Source organism: Bufo gargarizans, chromosome 9 (assembly GCF_014858855.1).
Source record: "Bufo gargarizans isolate SCDJY-AF-19 chromosome 9, ASM1485885v1, whole genome shotgun sequence".
NCBI lineage: Eukaryota > Metazoa > Chordata > Amphibia > Anura > Bufonidae > Bufo > Bufo gargarizans.
Window position 1 is genome coordinate 6,887,747 of NC_058088.1, and position 22,344 is coordinate 6,910,090.

At 47.4% G+C, this 22,344-nt stretch overlaps 1 protein-coding gene across 2 annotated transcripts in view; it reads left to right on the plus strand.

Annotated features, from left to right (window-relative positions):
* SAMD4B (sterile alpha motif domain containing 4B) overlaps nt 1-22,344 on the plus strand; it is a 31,040-nt gene that overhangs the window by 2,949 nt on the left and 5,747 nt on the right. For both annotated transcript variants that reach the window (XM_044306588.1, XM_044306590.1), the window contains exons 2-8: nt 1,001-1,336; nt 13,485-13,940; nt 14,036-14,275; nt 14,393-14,502; nt 19,577-19,663; nt 20,798-21,095; nt 21,170-21,255. In XM_044306588.1, the coding sequence (XP_044162523.1) occupies nt 1,141-1,336; nt 13,485-13,940; nt 14,036-14,275; nt 14,393-14,502; nt 19,577-19,663; nt 20,798-21,095; nt 21,170-21,255 (1,473 nt within the window). In that variant the 5' untranslated portion in view covers nt 1,001-1,140. The remainder of the gene's footprint in view (nt 1-1,000; nt 1,337-13,484; nt 13,941-14,035; nt 14,276-14,392; nt 14,503-19,576; nt 19,664-20,797; nt 21,096-21,169; nt 21,256-22,344) is intronic.

The following is a 22,344-nucleotide window of genomic DNA, read 5'->3' on the forward strand; positions in this document are numbered from 1 at the left end:
ATAGTGTGTGTGTGTGTGTATATAGACTGTATGTATAGTGTGTGTGTGTGTGTATATAGACTGTATGTATAGTGTGTGTGTGTGTATATAGACTGTATGTATAGTGTGTGTGTGTATATAGACTGTATGTATAGTGTGTGTGTGTATATATAGACTGTATGTATAGTGTGTGTGTATAGACTGTAGTGTATGTGTGTGTGTGTATATAGACTGTATGTATAGTGTGTGTATAGACTGTGTGTGTGTGTGTGTGTATATATAGACTGTATGTATAGTGTGTGTGTGGCCGTACACTACTGCTCATCCTCCTGGATATTCCATCACATGGGGCCTTCTATGTCCACAGTTCAGGCTTATCCTCCCCTCTATCGGTTACGGGACGGCTCACTATGTTCTGCTGCAGGAATCGAGGCTTTGACCTGTTAGGTTGTTTCCGCAGAGATAAGCGGCAGTAGAGGTGTCCGGCAGCCACTTAACATCACCTAACATAGTAATAGGAGGTCCTTACAGGGCGTCAGGTGAGGTGTATGTTACGTCTGAATATGGAAAGACCCTCGTTTTTAAAACCAGGGTGCTGCGGGTTTTCATACACAACTAGCAGAATGACTGCGTTTGTTCACATGCAGCAGAGTCTGACCGGCGGAGGGGGGTGCAGATCTGCAGAATGGGGATTTATAGCAGATTTTATCGAATGCAAAGAATGACATTTGCGGCTTTTCACTTCCACTATGGCAAATTGAAAAGCATTACAGGCCTCAGTACCGTGCCTGCGCGGTCAGTATTACAGATGAAAGGACAAGCAGATAATACCTTGTCGGGGCGGCCGCTTCTCTTTTCTCCTGTCCAGAAGGGCTCTGGGCACGTCCTAATAGGACACATGGGTCAGGGGTGCTGAATTGGGATGGTCTCTTTAATAGGAACTGCCTATAGAGATCAGATTTAGCTTTGTCTGAACGTCACACGCTGTTTGATGCTTTAACCTGTGTCGTCTTCGTTTTAGGTGTTTCCGGGTTATACCGCCTTGCGAGCTGTTTCTCCCTCATGCGCCATCCCGTGACCGGGCCACCCCTGTACGGAGGACTGTGCGCCATGTCATAGGAGCGCCCTCACCCTGTAGTTGTTGACTTTTTCACCTGCACAATGAAATTCCGAGACCAGGTGAGCACATTATCCGAGTGGTTTAAGGGCTGGAACGAGTGCGAGCAGACGGTGGCCCTTCTTTCGCTCCTGAAGAGGATTACCAGGACCCAGGCACGATTCCTACAGCTCTGCTTGGAGCACTCACTTTCGGACTGCTCTGAGATACACATCCTTGAGACGGAGGCCAACAGTGCTGGTAAGTGACACAGGACACCAAACGCCTCTCAGTCGCTATAGTGTCGTTAGCAGAGAGCTCAACGGACAGGTCAACGTGGTGAGAAATTCAACTCTGGAACCTTAGGGCTCTTTCACACTTGCATTGTCCGGATCCGGCGTGTACTCCATTTGCCGGAATTACACGCCGTATCCGGAGAAACGCAAGTGTACTGAAAGCATTTGAAGACGGATTCGTCTTCAAAATGCGTTCAGTGTTACTATGGCAGCCAGGACGCTATTAAAGTCCGGGTTGCCATAGTAGTAGTGGGGAGCGGGGGAGCGGTATACTTACAGTCCGTGCGGCTCCCGGGGCGCTCCAGAATGACGTCAGAGCGCCCCATGCACATGGATGACGTGCCATGCGATCACGTCATCCATGCGCGTGGGGCGCCCTGACGCCACTCTGAAGCGCCCGGGGAGCCGCACGTACGGTAAGTATACTGCTCCCCCGCTCCCCACTACATTTTACCATGGCTGCCAGGACTTGAGCGTCTTGGCAGCCATGGTAACCATTCAGAAAAAGCTTAAGGCCGGATCCGGATCAATGCCTTTCAATGGGCATTAAATCCGGATCCGGCCTTGCGGCAAGTGTTCAGGATTTTTGGCCGGAGCAAAAAGCGCAGCATGCTGCGGTATTTTCTCCGGCCAAAAAACGTTCCGTTCCGGAACTGAAGACATCCTGATGCATCCTGAACGGATTTCACTCTATTCAGAATGCATTAGGATAATCCTGATCAGGATTCTTCCGGCATAGAGCCCCGACGACGGAACTCTATGCCAGAAGAAAAGAACGCAAGTGTGAAAGAGCCCTTAAAGGGGTTGGCAGAGTCAAAGGCTACTTTTTTTTTCTTTTTTTGTGCATTGTACTCATGAGCTAAAAATCATTTTTTTAATTGGTCTTTATTAAAAATATGGAGTCCTTTTCTTTGTACAGAGCTGAGATGCTCTAGTCCAGTGTTTCCCAACCAGTGTGCCTCCAGCTGTTGCAAAACTACAACTCCCTTTGGCTGTGCAGGCATGCTGGGAATTGTAGTTTTGCAACAGCTGGAGGCACACTGGTTGGGAAACACTGCTCTAGTCTGCTCAGTCAGACAGCTAGTGGAAGGGCTCCTTATCTCTGCTCTCATACCTTATAAACACTCATAGCTCAAGCGTTATCTTACTGATAAGAATGTGGCTTAAATTACTGTTTATGACCTCTTAAGGTCCCTTTACATGGGACAATATTACAGCAGGTTGTCAGGAAGAAAGCGTTCCTTCCCGACAATCTGCTGATCGCTGGTGGAGGAGACTAATGCATTTATATGTGGCAATCTCCTCCAGAGTATGGTGAGGAGCGTTCGCTAATGCCATCGCTCTTCCCCATAAGGACTGGTTGTTTGCCAGCAGGAGATTGTGTTTACAGGGTACCATCCGCTGATGGTAAACCATCATTTTTGCGTGCGTGCACTTACACCGCCATATCATCGCTGACGAGCGTTAGGGTTCCTTCACATGCGGCAGATTTTGTGGCAGAAAATTCTGCGACTGAAAATTGGTTCCGTTCATTTGAATGGGGCAGCAGTAGATATAGGGCACGAGGCAGAAAGTGAATGTAGGATGCACACAGAAAAAACGCTTTGTGACGAAACTGCTCAATATTTTTATTAAAGGCCCAAAAAAAAGATTTTTAGCCCCAAATGAGTAAAATGCTTGAATCCGCCCATGACTTGACCTGCTGTGCAGCTTTTAAATTCGCAGCATGCCAAGTTAGGCCTCATGCACACGACCGTTGTGTGCATCCGTGGCCGTTGTGCTGTTTTCCGTTTTTTTTCGTGGACCCATTGACTTTCAATGGGTCCGTGGAAAAATCGGAAAATGCACCGTTTTGCAGCCGAGGCCGTGATCCGTGTATCCTGTCCGTCAAAAAAATATGTCCTATTTTTTTGACGGACAACGGTTCACGGACCCATTCAAGTCAATGGGTCCGTGAAAGAACACGGATGCACACAAGATTGGCATCCGTGGCCGTAGGTTGCTTTCATACAGACGGATCCGAAGATCCGTCTGCATAAAAGCTTTTTCTGATCTAAGTTTTCACTTCGTGAAAACTCATTTCCGACAGTATATTCTAACACAGAAGCGTTCCCATGGTGATGGGGACGCTTCTAGTTAGAATACACTGCAAACTTTGTACAAGACTGCCCCCTGCTGCCTGGCAGCACCCGATCTCTTACAGGGGGATATGATGGCACAATTAACCCCTTCAGGTGCGGCACCTAAAGGGGTTAATTGTACTATCATATTCCCCTGTAAGAGATCAGGGCTGCCAGGCAGCAGGGGGCAGACCCCCCCCCCCCTCCCCAGTTTGAATATCGTTGGTGGCACAGTGTGCCTCCACCATCGCCCCCCCTCCCTCCCTCTATTGTATTAAATCGTTGGTGGCACAGTGTGCCAACCACCATCGCCCCCCCCCTCCCTCCCTCCTATTGTATTAAATCGTTGGTGGCACAGTGTGCCAACCACCATCTGCCCCCCTCCCTCCCTCTATTGTATTAAATCGTTGGTGGCACAGTGTGCCAACCACCATCGCCCCCCCCCCCCCTCCCTCTATAGCAGTAACATTGGTGGCAGTGTGCGGTCTCAACAGTAGAAGATTCATACTTACCTGCTTGCTGCTGCGATGTCTGTGAACGGCCGGGAGCTCCTCCTACTGGTAAGTGACAGGTCTTTAGCAATGCGCCGCACAGACCTTTCACTTACCAGTAGGAGGAGCTCCCAGCCGGACACAGACATCGCAGCAGCAAGCAGGTAAGTATGAATCTTCTACTGTTGAGACCGCACACTGCCACCAATGTTACTGCTATAGAGGGAGGGGGGGGGGGCCGATGGTGGTTGGCACACTGTGCCACCAACGATTTAATACAATAGAGGGAGGGAGGGGGGCCGATGGTGGTTGGCACACTGTGCCACCAACGATTTAATACAATAGAGGGAGGGAGGGGGGCCGATGGTGGTTGGCACACTGTGCCACCAACGATTTAATACAATAGAGGGAGGGAGGGGGGGGGCGATAGTGGGGGCACACTGTGCCACCAACGATATTCAAACTGGGGAGGGGGGGGGCTGCCCCCTGCTGCCTGGCAGCCCTGATCTCTTACAGGGGAATATGATAGTACAATTAACCCCTTTAGGTGCCGCACCTAAAGGGGTTAATTGTGCTATCATATCCCCCAGTAAGAGATCGGGTGCTGCCAGGCAGCAGGGGGCAGTCTTGTACAAAGTTTGTAGTGTATTCTAACCTGAAGCGTCCCCATCACCATGGGAACGCCTCTGTGTTAGAATATACTGTCGGATCTGAGGTTCACAAAGTAGCTCATATCCGACAGTATATTCTAACATAGAGGCGTTCCCATGGTGATGGGGACGCTTCAAGTTAAAATATACCATCGGATTGGAGAAAACTCCAATCCGATGGTATAAAAGAACTCCAGACTTTACATTGAAAGTCAATGGGGACGGATCCGTTTGAAATGGCACCATATTGTGTCAACATCAAACGGATCCGTCCCCATTGACTTGCATTGTAATTCAGGACGGATCCGTTTGGCTCCGCACGGCCAGGCGGACACCAAAACGGACACCATTTTTTCATGTCCGTGGATCCTCCAAAAATCAAGGAAGACCCACGGACGAAAAAACGGTCACGGATCACGGACCCCGTTTTTGCGGACCGTGAAAAAAAACTGTTGTGTGCATGAGGCCTTATGGTGTAAATTTCCTCCTTTGCAGTGCAGAGTTTGAAATCCGCAGCAGATCTGCCACAAAAACTAACTTGTGCAGCCACATGTAACGCCTGCGCAGTCTAATCCACAGCCGGTTTTGCAACCCATAGATTACAACTCATTGCAGCAGTGAGACCTCATGTATTTGTTGTTCAAGGCTCATAAAAAAAAAAGAAAAAGAAAAAAAGTTATCCCCAGAAAATGACCCCTTTCTTCATACTACAGTAAAATTCTGAGATTTCACTCCAGATACGTTCACTTTTTGCAAATGGCGAGCATCCGGATTGAACACACACACACCCATTGATTTCAATGGCCGTATGCACATGAGCGTTGTTAATCACTGATCATCCGTCCGTTCAAGAAAAATCACAATATGGTCGGTTTTCATCTGTTTTTTTCACACACGACTGGTCTATTCAAGCCAGTGGGTCAGCGAAAGAAAGCTGACGGGGACGCACATGGCATCTCTTCAGCGATGATTACTAGGAGATGCTGTGTGATATTCTTAGTTTTCACTGAACAAACCCTGACGCATTCTGTTTTGCTCATGTGAAAGCTCAACAGTGTGTCCCACGAGGCCGAATTGCGGCCCGCAATACACGGGACACCAGCCGCGTGCATTCTGCATCACGGATGCAGATCCATTCACTTCAATGGGTCTGCAAATCCGGAGATGCGGTGTGGAACGGAAGCACTAAGGAGTTCTTCTGTAGTGTTACGTTCCGCAAAAAGATAGGGAAACTTTCCCTATGTTTTTGCGGAACGGACGGACAGCCGACCCATTTCAAGTGAATAGGGTCGCGATCCGCATGCAGCTGGCCCACAGTCGGTGCCCGTGCATTGCGGACCGCAATTTGCAGGCCTTTTTTCTTACAGATAATACGCAGCATTATCATGATTGATGCTGTGTGCCTCTGGCTGACCTTTCTGTTACGGAATCGTACTGACAGCTTTATGAATTTTCTGCTCCCGTGTAATTCCATGTCATACTGTGCTGCAAGCAGAAGCCGGATTATCGCACTGATCTGGTACCCATTTAAAGGACTGTCTTTATATTATATATATATATATATATATATATATATATATATATATATATATATATATACTTTATCAATTCTGCATTTTATTTTTTATGCCAAACCATGATTTCATCAGATGTGTGTGGCCGCACTGTCTGGTCTCTTCTAATGGTGCATATACGTGGTGCTCCTGAGTGCAGGATCCACATGTGGATTGCTCCTAAGGCCTAGGCTACACTGCGACCTTTTGTAGCGCGACTTATTGATTTTGACTACAGCTGCAGTGCACAGGATTGCGTTCATTTGGATTGCAGCTGTAGTTAATCTCAGTCGCAGTGTAGCCCAGGCCTAATAGCTGTGTCAGACAATAGCCACGACAGGCACAGCCCGGCACTTGGAGGCAACCCACCTGCAGCTGCTGCACAGTGTCCCAGCACCCAAAGGCCTCATGCACACGAATGTATTTTCTTTCAATGTACGTTCCATATTTTTTTTATTTATTTTTTTTTGGACCGTATGCGGAACTATTCATTTCAATGGGTCCACAAAAATAAAAAAAACGTAAGTTACTCCGTGTGCATTCCGTTTCCGTCTGTTCGTATTTCCGTTCTGCAAAACAATAGAACATGCCCTGTTATTGTCCGCATTACGGACAAGGATAGGACTGTTCTATTAGGGGCCAGCTGTTCCATTCCGCAAAATACGGAATACACACGGATGTTATCCATATTTTTTTTTTTTGTGGATCCGTTTTTTTGCGGACCACAAAATACATACGGTCGTGTGCATGAGCCCAAAGGGTGCTGGCGTACAGCGCAGTTACTGCGTCCACAAACGGGCTTTAACAACACAGTTTTTTTTTTTTATGTAGTCGGTTAAGACATTTAGATCATTGCTGCTATGCAGAAGACCAGGGGTTAATTAGGTGCTAAACCGGCTACATTCTAGAACTGCCTTGTGAATGTGTTTGACGCAGTAGCTGCACGCAGTCATATACAATCAGTATTCAACTGCATCCCAACCAGCACCCAAAGGGTTCAGTACAGTTCGGAAAGGCATTCAGGATGCAATTTTCCATTTAGCCAGTTCAGCAGCCTCGTTTTAACCCCTGGTGTACTGCATAGTGGGAATGATTTAATTTCAGCTAGCTACAAAAAAAAAAAACTGCATCCTGAATGCATGTCAGAACTGTACTGTGCGCCGCCAGCACCCAAAAGCTGTGCTGCATCTTGGAACCGTATACGGGTTTCACAAGTTATGGTGGGTTTTCTTCCGGAATGGGAAAACACACAGCAGATGTGACTTACTTTTAGGGTGCTTTCACACTTGCGGCAGAGGAATGCGACAGGCAGTTCCATCGCCGGAACTGCCTGCCGGATCTGTCAAAACGTATGCAGACTGATGGTCTGCATACGTCTGTTTTGTCAGACGCATCAGGATCCTGATCCGTATGACAAATGCGATGTCGGATCCGTCTCTCCGGTGTCTCCTGGAAAAACGGATCTGGCATTTATTTATTTAAAAAAAAAATATAGCGGTCTGAGCATGCGCAGACCGCAATGTCGGATCTGTTTTGCCGGAAGTGTTCCGGAATTTTGGACGGAGATAAACAGTAGCATGCTGCATGCGGTATTATCTCCGTCCTGAACAGTCAAAAAGACTGAACTGAAGACGTCCTGAACGGATTGCTCTCCAATCAGAATGCATGGGGATAAAACTGATCAGTTATTTTCCAGTATTGAGCCCCTGTGACGGAACTCAATGCCGGAAAGGGTCTCATGCACACGGCTGTTTTGGTCCGCATCCGAGCCGCAGTTTTGGCGGCTCGGATGCGGACCCATTCACTTCAATGGGGCTGCAAAAGATGCAGACAGCGCTCCGTGTGCTGTCCGTGTCCATTGCTCCGTTCCGTGGTCCATAAAAAAAAGTTTTGCGGACAAGAATAGGCAGTTATATTAAAGGCTGTTCCTGCCGTTCCGCAAATTGCGGAACGCACACGGACGCCATCCGTGTTTTGTGAACCCACGATTTGCAGACCGCACAACGGTCGTGTGCATGAGGCCAAAGAATAAGCGTTCTGTACCTTTTTCTTACTGATGATCTATCCTCAGTATAAGGGCTCATGCACACGACCGTATGTATTTTGCGGTCCCCCAAAAATATACAGATGATAATAAGACGTTCTATTTTTTTGCGGTACTGACCTAATGCACATGAAGTAACTTCCGTTTGTTTGTTTTTGCGGACCCATTGAAATGAATGGTTCCACGTTCGGTCGGCAAAATAAAGGAACGAACACAGAAAAAAAAAATATACATTTGTTTGGTGAGCCATAAGTCATCAGTATCTGATCGGTGGGGGTCCGACACTCGGGACCTCCGCCGATCAGCTGTTTGAGAAGGCAGCGGCGCTCGCAGTAGCTCTACAGCCTTCTGTCAGCTTTGCCTAGACCGTGCAATGTCGCGTTCATCGGTCACATGGCCTGGGCGCAGCTCAGCCACATTGAAGTAAAGGCTAGTGACATAGCTATGATTTGCAATGCGAATACAGTCCGGATTTTATGTCCCGGAATCTGCTGCTAATGTTAATGAATAGAGCGATTTACATAGGCGTATATTTTTCGTCAGTATTTGAAATCCGCGGCATGTCCGAGTTTTGTGCGGATTTGTTTCCAAATACGCACATTACAGTCTGTGCAGAAATAATGAAGGAAGGAAGAAACACACAGGTAAATCCTGAACCAATAGCGATGGTTTATCATCTGGATCCTCAGCCACAATACTGACGGATCGCTCGTCTGATCGTGTCCAGCTGATAGAGGGGCCCGACGTGTGGGGTTTGTATCTCCGTCAGGTGGACTTGATCAGGATAGGCCTCTGTATATTACAAGCAGTGTTTCCATGTACTGACAGCAAGCAGAGGAATTGATGCACAAAGCATATAAGACATCTTTTTATGTTTATGCTTTATTTTGAACCATACGCGATTTATATCCTTTTTTATGACGGTCTGATAATCCAGAATGTGATGTCATATTAAAGGGGTTATCTCACGAAAAGTATTACTGTGTACTTAATAGAGCATATCAAATGAATTATTATTACAGTATACATCCAATAGAAGTTCTGTTCATGTATACCGTATATTACTTTTCCTCTCTGGTAGCGCCCCCTGCTGTTTATCCATCTGGTCCACCTTCCGCATTCAGAGGGACCCACCTGCCTGTCGTGTTTTAAGGATTTCCTTAGGATTGAGCAGGTGATATAATTAGTGTCCACCCATCAGGACCTACCACAGGTATTCATCCTGTGGGATATTCTCAAATCCTGACTGGTAGGTGGGTCCCGAGGACCGGAGCTGAGAAACCCTGGCCGAGATTAAGATGCCCAAAGAAGAGCATCGCACTGATCAGTGTAATGTGTGATGCACTAGTCCAGGGATGGCCACTACAACTCCCAGCATACCTAGACTGCCCACAGCAGGGCATGGTGGGAATCGTAGTTTTACAACAGCTGGAGAGCCGCAGGTTGGCCACCCCTGCACTAGTCTCTACAGGGGGCGCTCTCTGGCCACAGTGATGGCCTGACTGGGAGAGTTACACAGGGCTGCCTTCCATATAGAAAGGTGAAGAGCCAGGACAGGAGGTAGAATATATGGACTTCACAGAATTCTATCCAGAAAAAAAAAAAGAAAAAAAAGCAACATGGTTATAAGGGAAAATAATAGCATTCTTTAATACAGAATGCTTAGTAGAAGTTCAATTGAGGGTTAAAAAATAAAAATTAACTCACCTCCTCCAATTGATTGCGTAGCTGCCGGTCTCCTGTTCTTTCTTCAGGACCTGTCAAAGGACCTGTGGTGACGTCGCTGAGCTCAAACCATGGTGATGCATCATGTGATAAAGGGAAATCGTGGCCTCCTGTGGTTACGGTTCTCTTTTCCACTGAACCGTCCTCTAAGCTGATTTAAGACCAAATCCGTGTTCTGGAGAGGAGAGCGATGGGCCGGGCGGTCAGACGGCCTTCCTGAGGGAGTTCGCTGTGAATGGTGCACCAGGGGTGGCGGCAGGCGCCTAGAATTTTATCATTTAAAACGCTCTTCCAGCCAAACCAGTTTATGGCGGTCACTGGTCCGGTGCAGCATGTACAGATGTATAGGTACAACGGATAAAATGTTCTTACAATTAAATCTATAAAGGTTTTTCTGATGACTGCGAAGACTTCACAGGAAGCAGTACACGGCACATTCATTCAGGTGACAAATTCTGGTACAAGTGACGATGAGTCTCGGCGGCCGGAGCATTGACTGCTGCTTCTCCGCACTGGTGACCAGCGGCTCCTGTGTAATTACAGAGCCGGGCAGGGACCGAAGTGACATCTACACCTTTCTATCAGTGTAGGAGAACTCGCTGTGATTTATATCCTTTTAAATATATAGTTTTCATCCAAGGGACCATCTATACCGCTGCCTTATATACAGGGCCCTCTCTATCCTCTATACCGCTGCCTTATATACAGGGCTCTCTCTATCCTCTATACCGCTGCCTTATATACAGGGCTCTCTCTATCCTCTATACCGCTGCCTTATATACAGGGCTCTCTCTATCCTCTATACCGCTGCCTTATATACAGGGCTCTCTCTATCCTCTATACCGCTGCCTTATATACAGGGCTCTCTCTATCCTCTATACCGCTGCCTTATATACAGGGCTCTCTCTATCCTCTATACCGCTGCCTTATATACAGGGCTCTCTCTATCCTCTATACCGCTGCCTTATATACAGGGCTCTCTCTGTATCCTCTATACCGCTGCCTTATATACAGGGCCCTCTCTATCCTCTATACCGCTGCCTTGTATACAGGGCTCTCTATACCGCTGCCTTATATACAGGGCTCTCTCTATCCTCTATACCGCTGCCTTATATACAGGGCTCTCTCTATCCTCTATACCGCTGCCTTATATACAGGGCCCTCTCTATCCTCTATACCGCTGCCTTGTATACAGGGCTCTCTCTATACCGCTGCCTTATATACAGGGCTCTCTCTATCCTCTATACCGCTGCCTTATATACAGGGCTCTCTCTATCCTCTATACCGCTGCCTTATATACAGGGCTCTCTCTATCCTCTATACCGCTGCCTTATATACAGGGCTCTCTCTATCCTCTATACCGCTGCCTTATATACAGGGCTCTCTCTATCCTCTATACCGCTGCCTTATATACAGGGCTCTCTCTATCCTCTATACCGCTGCCTTATATACAGGGCTCTCTCTATCCTCTATACCGCTGCCTTATATACAGGGCTCTCTCTATCCTCTATACCGCTGCCTTATATACAGGGCTCTCTCTATCCTCTATACCGCTGCCTTGTATACAGGGCTCTCTCTATACCGCTGCCTTATATACAGGGCTCTCTATATCCTCTATACCGCTGCCTTGTATACAGGGCTCTCTCTATACCGCTGCCTTGTATACAGGGCTCTCTATATCCTCTATACCGCTGCCTTATATACAGGGCTCTCTATATCCTCTATACCGCTGCCTTATATACAGGGCTCTCTCTATACCGCTGCCTTATATACAGGGCTCTTTATATCCTCTATACCGCTGCCTTATATACAGGGCTCTCTATACCGCTGCCTTATATACAGGGCTCTCTTATACCGCTGCCTTATATACAGGGCTCTCTATACCGCTGCCTTATATACAGGGCTCTCTATACCGCTGCCTTATATACAGGGCTCTCTATACCGCTGCCTTATATACAGGGCTCTCTATACCGCTGCCTTATATACAGGGCTCTCTATACCGCTGCCTTATATACAGGGCTCTCTATACCGCTGCCTTATATACAGGGCTCTCTATACCGCTGCCTTATATACAGGGCTCTCTATACCGCTGCCTTATATACAGGGCTCTCTATACCGCTGCCTTATATACAGGGCTCTCTATACCGCTGCCTTATATACAGGGCTCTCTATACCGCTGCCTTATATACAGGGCTCTCTATACCGCTGCCTTATATACAGGGCTCTCTATACCGCTGCCTTATATACAGGGCTCTCTATACCGCTGCCTTATATACAGGGCTCTCTATACCGCTGCCTTATATACAGGGCTCTCTATACCGCTGCCTTATATACAGGGCTCTCTATACCGCTGCCTTATATACAGGGCTCTCTATACCGCTGCCTTATATACAGGGCTCTCTATACCGCTGCCTTATATACAGGGCTCTCTATACCGCTGCCTTATATACAGGGCTCTCTATACCGCTGCCTTATATACAGGGCTCTCTATACCGCTGCCTTATATACAGGGCTCTCTATACCGCTGCCTTATATACAGGGCTCTCTATACCGCTGCCTTATATACAGGGCTCTCTATACCGCTGCCTTTATATACAGGGCTCTCTATACCGCTGCCTTATATACAGGGCTCTCTATACCGCTGCCTTATATACAGGGCTCTCTATACCGCTGCCTTTTATACAGGGCTCTCTATACCGCTGCCTTTTTATACAGGGCTATACCGCTGCCTTTTATACAGGGCTCTCTATACCGCTGCCTTTTATACAGGGCTCTCTATACCGCTGCCTTTTATACAGGGCTCTCTATACCGCTGCCTTTTATACAGGGCTCTCTATACCGCTGCCTTTTATACAGGGCTCTCTATACCGCTGCCTTTTATACAGGGCTCTCTATACCGCTGCCTTTTTATACAGGGCTCTCTATACCGCTGCCTTTTATACAGGGCTCTCTATACCGCTGCCTTTTATACAGGGCTCTCTATACCGCTGCCTTTTATACAGGGCTCTCTATACCGCTGCCTTTTATACAGGGCTCTCTATACCGCTGCCTTTTATACAGGGCTCTCTATACCGCTGCCTTTTATACAGGGCTCTCTATACCGCTGCCTTTTATACAGGGCTCTCTATACCGCTGCCTTTTATACAGGGCTCTCTATACCGCTGCCTTTTATACAGGGCTCTCTATACCGCTGCCTTTTATACAGGGCTCTCTATACCGCTGCCTTTTATACAGGGCTCTCTATACCGCTGCCTTTTTATACAGGGCTCTCTATACCGCTGCCTTTTATACAGGGCTCTCTATACCGCTGCCTTTTATACAGGGCTCTCTATACCGCTGCCTTTTATACAGGGCTCTCTATACCGCTGCCTTTTATACAGGGCTCTCTATACCGCTGCCTTTTATACAGGGCTCTCTATACCGCTGCCTTTTATACAGGGCTCTCTATACCGCTGCCTTTTATACAGTATTTACAGTGTCCTAACCTGTTTAGTGATATTAATGTATAACTATCATGTCCTTGTCCCCAGCTCTGATCAGTCAGTGGCACCAGGAGTCGAATAAGAAGGTGATCTCGCTGCTGTTGTCCCACCTGCCTCTGCTGCAGCCCCGCAACTCGGAAGCCAAATGCGAGTACATGAAACTGCTGCAGAAAGTGCTGGCGTACACCACCGAGAGCAACCTGTACATCGAGGAGAGCCGGCAGCTCCTGTCCTATGCACTCATCCATCCGGCCACCACGCTGGACGATCGCAACTCTCTGGCTCTGTGGCTCAACCATCTGGAAGAGCGACTGTCCACAGGCTACAGCCGGCATGGCACACATCTGCGGCAGGGTTCTGATGAGTGGCAGGCCCCAGGGGAACCCAGCATGGGAGAGTCTGGGCATAGTTGGCACGAAAAGCCAATGCGAGAAAATGGACTTATGCCCTTCCCCTCTTCCAGTTCGGTGCCCTCAGCCATCCAGAATGTGGGTGGTAGCTCAGGTAGGAGTTATTTGGGGAAGGCTAAAACCACTAATGACATGGTCTCACTGCAGACGCCCCATACTGGTCCTGACTCCTTCCGTTCCCTCTTGCAGTGCTCTCCTGCCAAATGCACCCAAGTCCCTTGAAACGCTCCATGTCCCTGATCCCCACCTCCCAGCAAACGTCTAACGAGTGGGGCGGGGCAGAGGAGGCTGCCGGGCGACCCGTCTTCCTCACCCCAGACCACGCTCCCCTCTCCCCGCAGAGCAGCGTGGCTTCATCGGGCAGTGAGCAGACAGAGGACTTTGGCTCTGGACGCAACACATTTCAGGAGGACGGCAGCGGGATGAAAGGTATGAAGCGCGCTAAATAACACCACGGTTTACTATCACTACCCCTGCATCTTCGGGACCATTCATTCTTGTTTTTGGGATGTCTCCATCTATCATTCTGTGTTTCTCCCTCTGCAGATGTCCCCACCTGGCTGAAAAGTTTACGTCTGCACAAATATGCATCGCTGTTCTCTCAGATGAACTATGACGAAATGATGATGCTGACAGAGCAGCACCTCGAATCACAAGTAAGCAGATGACCCCTATAGCCATATCTATATTGTACAGGGTGTACAGTGTGCTGTATTTTTATTTTACGCACTTATATAGCGCTGACATTCTGCAGCGCTTTACAGACATTATCATTCAATGTCCCCAGTGGACCTCACAATCTTGGGGTCCATTCACACGTCCGTAGTGTATTACGGATCCGCAATACACCCGGCTGGCACCCCCATAGAACTGCCTATTCTTGTCCACAATTGCGTAGAAGAATAGGACATGTTTAATTCTTTTCCGGAGCCGCGGACCAGAAGATAGGGTCGCACTCCGGAAATGCGGACAGCACACTGTGTGCGGTCCGCATCCATTTCTGCCCCATAGAGAATGAATGGGTCCGCACCCGTTCCGCAGTTTGCGGAACGGATGCAAACCCATTCTAGGGATGTGTGAATGGACCCCAAGTTACCCATCAGTATGTCTTTGGAGTGTGTGAGAAAACAGAGTACCGGGAAGAAACCCACATAAACGCGGGAGAACATACAAACACCATGGAGATGTTCATGATATTTTATCCTAATACCCATTTCTGAGGGATATTTGTATCACATTTTACCATTTTAAGGGGATTTTAGAGGGGGGTTGAGTATTTTAGTACTGATGTCCCATTCTGTCATCAGTATCATTTAGGCCTCTTTCACACTTGCGTTGTCCAGGTCCGGCGTGTACTCCACTTGCCGGAATTACACGCCGGATCCGGAAAAACGCAAGTGTACTGAAAGCATTTGAAGACGGATCCATCTTCAAAATGTTTTCAGTGTTTCTATGGCAGCCAGGACGCTATTAAAGTCCTGGTTGCCATAGTAGAAGCGGGGAGCGGTATACTTACAGTCCGCGTGGCTCCAGAGTGACGTCAGAGCGCCCCATGCGCATGGATGACGTGCCATGCGATCACGTGATCCATGCGCTTGGGGCGCCCTGACGTCACTCTGGAGCTCCCCGGGAGCCGCACGGACGGTAAGTATACTGCTCCCCACTACACTTTACCATGGCTGCCAGGACTTTAGCGTCCCGGCAGCCATGGTAACCATTGAGAAAAAGCTAAACGTCGCATCCGGCAATGCGCCGAAACGACGTTTATAATAAGGCCGGATCCGGATCAATGCCTTTCAATGGGCATTAATTCCGGATCCGGCCTTGCGGCAAGTCTTCAGGATTTTTGTCCGGAGCAAAAAGCGCAGCATGCTGTGGTATTTTCTCCGGCCAAAAAACGTTACGTTCCGGAACTGAAGACATCCTGATGCATCCTGAAGGGATTTCACTCCATTCAGAATGCATTAGGATAAAACTGATCAGGATTCTTCCGGCATAGAGCCCCGACGACGGAACTCTATGCCGGAAGAAAAGAACGCAGGTGTGAAAGAGCCCTTACTTGAATGGGGCTGATCTGCAATACCAAGCACAACCACTATACAATGGACGGTGCTGTGCTTGTTAGGACTTATTCAGACGGACGTATTTTGGTTTTTGTGGTTAGTTCTAGGGCTGAAATGATTCATAGATTAAATTGAGGCAAAAAAAATCCTCGATGCTGTTTCCCTGCATTGAGATTCGTTTAAATTACATGACCACGGAGCGTGAGTGAAGTGAAGCCTCCCGACTCTGCACCACGCTGCTCTGGCCAGGGCCTTGCGTGCACACATCGTCAGCGGATGAAGGAGGCACCTGTGATTTGAAGGGGCTGATGGCGCTGGGGGACATGGATGATTATGGCAATGGCATGGAGGGTCTGATGGCGTTGGGGGCGGCACGGGACATGGATGGCATAGAAGGGCCGATGGCGTTGGGTGGGACACATGGCATGGAGGCACTGGGGGAGGGGGACACAATGGATGAAAACATGGCATGGAGGGGCAGATGGAAGTGGGGGACATGGCATGGAGAGGCTGATCTGATGGCACTGGGGGAGTGGGAGACAAGACAATGGATCGGCATGGATTGGTTGATGTAGGCACTAGGGTGGGCGAGTGGAGCTGAAGGCACTGGGGGTTTCTGATGCACTTGGGCTGATCGCACAGGGGGGAACGAAGGGTGTTGGGGACTGATGGCAGGGGGTCTGATGAGTTTTTATAAAGGAAAACAGTCTATTAATTAATTTTTTTTCTTATTAGAGTACTCAATTAATCTTAAAAATAATCGATAGAATACTCTATTTCTCAAATAATAGTTTACTGCAGCCCTATTCAGTTCAGCATGTCCGCAAAAAAAAGATTGCATTCTGCATTTTTGCGGTAACATAGACTTCAATGGGGCCACGTCCCGATTTTCACTGACAAGTATAGGACGTGTTTTATTTCTCGCTCTTATCATTGGGGGACACAGAAGATCATGGGTATAGCTGCTGCCACTAGGAGCTCTCGTGGGTATTAGTACAGTTTTCTGTGCATAGTATAACCTACCGATTTCTATGGCGCTGGCTTTGCGCCTTCTTCCCTTCACATGTAGTGCAACGCCTCTACCATCTACTATGGTGACGGCATCAGCATTGCCTCCTTGTGGTTTTGAGTATGCACTTATTCAGTTTGCATGGCTTCCCTCCCCGGGTAGAGCGGTCGTACTGTCCTTGTTGTCACCCTAAATGCTGGTTCCCTACTGAGCCTCATCAGCCTCTTCTACTTCTCCCCTTCCGCAGGACGAGTAGTTGCACCTCCCCCACATACTGTTTCTCCCTGCTCGGCCAGTGTCTATAGCCATTGTGTTCTCATATGCCCCCTTTCTGCTGTAGAGTGCCTGCGCGGGTGGTATTGCTTCTGTTACCATTTTTTTTTTTTCTGGGACTTGTGGTGGTCGGTGTCCACACTCCCTTCCTGGTGCAGTATTTATGCCAACCCCTTGGCCATAGGTCTGAAGAGAAGTTTTTGCTTCCCCCTCCTTTTTTGTGGTTTGGGTCGGTTTCACTGACTTTCTTCACTCCCTCAATAACTTTTTCTTGTGGGCCATTTTCATGCCTGTCATCCAGGTTCTCTAGCCCTGCCTTGTTCGTCATGGTCCCGCTGGAGTGGTTTTCTCTTCTGGCAGCCTGTTATGGTTTTGGGGCCTTGCCTTCTGGCACCCCTACTTCATACCTCGTGGGAGGCAAAATTTTTGTCACATGTGCTCTTCTCTGTCCCTTGATATCCAGACGCCATTGTTAGTTTGTCTTCTTCCAATCGGTTTTCCACTGAGTGGTTCCCTTTTTTCTTCTCACACCATGTTGTGTCTGTTGATGGCTCTTGCGTGTTTTTTCCTGGGGTTCTGACCCATGGATATCACTTCCTCAGAAGTCTTCTGAATCCAGGCTAGGTCTCTCTCCTGTATCTTCTGCAGTCTCCTAAGCTGTGACTTATATTCCCTGGACTGTTCTTCTTCTGCCCAGCCGGAGCCTCTGCGTGTTCAGCCGCTCTGTCTGGCCTTCCTGGGAATGATTCTTCCTGTCCCTTTTCAGGGTTACGGGTGTGTTCTGCCCCACACATTTCTGTGCGGGGCTATATGACCGGCCTTGGATTCGTTCTGGTCTTGTTCCCTCCCCATGGTACTGCTCTATAGTGTCCCATGGTCTTCTGTGTCCCCCAGTGATACGAGCAAGAAAATAGGATTTTTTGTGCTTACCTGTAAAATCCTTTTCTCGCTGAGTTCATTGGGGGACACAGCTCCCACCCCGTAAGTACATTGCTGGCGCTCCTTGATGGGTCCCTCCGGTTCTTCGATTCTGATCCCTATTCGCCTTTCTTCCTTTTTATTGTTTTCTGTTGGCTTCTCCTGGCTGCTCCCACTGCTTTTGTACAAACAGCTCAGTGTCTGCAGGAGGGGTATAACTGAGCGGAGGAGCTAACCTTTTATTTTATTTTTTTTTATTTTTATTTGTGCTTGGTGTCGCCTCCTAGTGGCAGCAGGTATACCCATGGTCTTCTGTGTCCCCTAATGAACTCGGCGAGAAAAAGATTTTATAGGCAAGCACAAAAAAATCCTATTTTTATTTGCGGGGCCGTGAAACGGAAGAAAACATGGAGTGCTGTCTGCATCTTTTGAGGCCCCATAGAAGTGAATAGGTCCGCATCTAATGCGCAAAATTGCTGATTACATGTGGAAAGTAACATACGACCGTCTGAATGAGACCTTTACTTGTGAGCAGGCCAAGGACTTCTCAAACATTGGCGAGGTGCCGGGAGTCGGACCTCTCCTGATCACATACTGATGACGGGCAATTCATCGTTATGAAGCGCTTGGACAACCCCTTTAATCTGGCAGCAGATAATGTAGGCAGGGCAGCTTGATGGCTCCGGGGTTAGCAGCGTTGTCTTGCAGTGCTGGGGTTTCTGGGTTTGGATCCAGCATCTGCATGGAGTTTATATGTTTCCTCCACGTTCTGGTAGGTTAATTGGTTTCCGATGAATTTGGCCCTAGCGTGCGAATCTGAGATGGGAAAATTTGACTGTTAGCCCCATTTTGGACTATGCTGTAAAACTGAGCAGTACAATGACTGTGTTTTAATACAAAAAAAAATAAAAAATTTCCTTTGTCATAAAAAATAAAGTTATGGTGATGCAATGTCTACGGAGCTGTGTGAGAGCTAATTTTTTGGGGAGCGATCTGTAGTTCGTACTGGTACCATTGGAGTGTGTATGACTTTTCAATCACTTTTTATTAAAAAAAATTTGGGGGAAATTGAAGCAACAAAAAAAATATGCAAAACGGGCATTTTGATTTTTTTTTTTTTTTTTTTTTTTTTTATTGTTTTTTAGGATTCAGCCTTGCAAATTAACTTTATATTTTTTTATTATGGGGAAAGGGGGGGTGATTAGAATTTTTATATTGTTTTATATTTTGAGGGCTGAAATGTCTGCAGTCGGTGTTATTGCCAATCGGTCATTAGCCCCGGATCTGTGAAAGAGCTAGTGCCAACTCCACTTTGGCATCTTTTAAAAAACACGTGCTCCAGGCATGTACAATTTATGTAATCAAGGGGTTAATCATCCTGGAGTACTTTTTTCTTTTTCTAATGTCTTGGCTTAATACTGAGCCCCACATGTACTTCATTTTTTTGTTTTGCTTTCTTTCTACTAGAATGTTACTAAAGGGGCACGGCATAAAATAGCTTTGAGCATCCAGAAGTTACGCGAGAGACAGAGCGTGCTCCGTTCACTAGAGAAGGTAAGACGTCCTCGTTAAGCAATGATACTGCTTGTCAGAACTGAGTTCTATCCGCAACGTCAGAAGGAACCTCGTTAAAGGGGTTCCCCCACCGTTACACGTCACACTCATTCTGTAGATCATGAATAACGAAGCATTGTGGCCAATTACATGCTATAACAAAAACGGTCCAGTGAACAGTTATGACATTATGTAGTATGGCGCCGTCTGGTGGTTATAGTTTATAGCACTGTGCATGTACATCCACTGCAATGGAGTGCTGGTGGACACACACATGCTCAGTCTCTCTCCCCCACAGCCAGGTCTGTACATAGTGATCCTCTGTTCACTGCAGGGCCGCCAATAGAAATGGCTTAGGCTACTTTCACACTAGCGTTCGGGCGGATCCGTTCTGAACGGATCCGCCCATAATAATGCAGACGGAGGCTCCGTTCAGAACGGATCCGTCTGCATTATATTAGCTAAAAAAAGCTAAGTGTGAAAATAGCCTGGGACGGATCCGTCCAGACTTTCAATGTAAAGTCAATGGGGGACGGATCCGCTTGAAGATTGAGCCACATTGTGGCATCTTCAAACGGATCCGTCCCCATTGACTTACATTGAAAGTCTGGACGGATCCGCACGGATCCGCACGCCTCCGAACGGCCAGGCGGACACCCGAACGCGGCAAGCAGCGTTCAGCTGTCCGCCTGTCCGTGCGGAGGCGAGCGGAGCGGAGGCTGAACGCCACCAGACTGATGCAGTCTGAGCGGATCCGCCTCCATTCAGACTGCATCAGGGCTGGACGGCTGCGTTCGGGTCCGCTCGTGAGCCCCTTCAAACGGAGCTCACGAACGGAAACCCGAACGCTAGTGTGAAAGCAGCCTTACCCGGGAAGTAGTGGAGCTTCTGCAGTAGCAGAGTACTATAGCTGAGAAGGCTCCGTTGGCCAGGGAAGTAAGAAAGGATTATAGTGCTCGGCTGCCAGGGGGAGAAGGTGGCTGATTTTGTTCAGAGACAGCCCTCAGCAGCACCAAGGGAAGCAGAAAATGATGAGAGAAGGTTCCTCCTGAAACCTTCTTTTAAGTTACAATATCTTGGCTTCTAATTTGAGATTTTCCAGATGCCACTAACTCCCGGACTTCTTTTAAATAGGATATTCTAGATGGCGGAAATGTGCGCAACGCTCTGCAGGAGCTTCAGCAGATCATTATCACACCTATCAAATACTACCGCCCCAATCAGACAGAATCAGTAGGCAGCGAGCAGACGTCCCAACACAGGCCCAATCAGGATTCTGCCAGCAAGGGCTCCAATGAGAATGAGCCGCCCACAGGTCTGACAGCGGATGGCTTCCAGCAGCAGAGTACCCCGACTGGTGACCTAGAGACTTCCGTGCCGCCTATAGCAGATGGCGACATCCCCGGACAACTTACCAGAGTACTGGGTAAAGGTGAGTGTGTCCGAACATTGCCCATGTCTAAGTTCCCTGGCCGCTCTCTCTCTGACACTCTTCTCTGTGAACAGTCTGCACTCAGTTGTTGGTCTCCCGGCCGGATGAGGAGAATATAACCTGTTACCTGCAGCTACTAGAAAAGTGCCTGACACATGAGGTAAGTGGCATTTGGGCCCTGCACGCGCCAATCAGATGCTGATGATAGATCATCCGCTTAAAAGAACTGCACAGTCTTGACTTGACAATAACTTCTTACTCAGATTTTGATCTATAAAAGTTCTGCAACCAATTCCCCCCCCAAATTAGTAAATGGGTTGCTGAAGAACAGAAATAGCTATAAATATCTCCTTAACCCTTTCGACCCCTGAGTTTTTTTTGTGTTTGGGTTTCGTTTTACGCTCACTGTCTTGCCAGAGCCTTACTTTTTTTTTTTATTTTTTTTTTTTCTGTTCACATAGCCTTATGAGGGCTTGTTTTTCGCGGGAGAAATTTTACTTTCCAACGCCACCATTTAATAGTGCATATGATGAAGCAGGAAAAAAATTCCAAAGGGGGTGAAATAGCGGAAAAGTTTTTGTTGTTTTTTTTTGTTTTATTTTTATTTACAACGACCGATGTGCGATAAAAATTACCAGTAACTTTCATTCTACAGGTCAGTACGAATCCGTCGATACCTTTTTATATGTATAGTTTTTCTTGAGTTTTGATAGTGATAAAATAATTTTAAAATAAAGTTTTATTTTTTCGCCGCCATATTTTGACCCCTATAACTTTTTTGTAATTATGTGTACGGAGCTGTATGGGGGCTCATATTTTGCAGGGCGATCTGAACTTTTCATTGATTACCATTCTGGGGTGTGTATGACCTTGTGATCACTTTTTATAAAAAAAAAAAAAAATTGTAGAAAATGAAGCGACCAAAAAAGGCGAATCGGCCATTTTGACGTTGTTTTCCATTTGGCTGTATGTGTAAGATATTTTTATACCATGGGTGTTTTTGCACATGGCGATACCCATGATGTTTATTTTTTTTATTTTGGGAAAAGGGGGTGATTTAGAATTGTTTTGTTTTTACACTTTTTTTTTATAGTTCCCATAGAGAACTATAACAAGCAATCATTTTTTTTTAAATCAGATAATCTTTTATTATCAAATCTTTTTCCCGTTTTCATCATCAAATGACAGTCAAATCAAATCAAATATTCGGTCATCAAAAGACAGCATGTACAAAAGACAAGAGTACAAA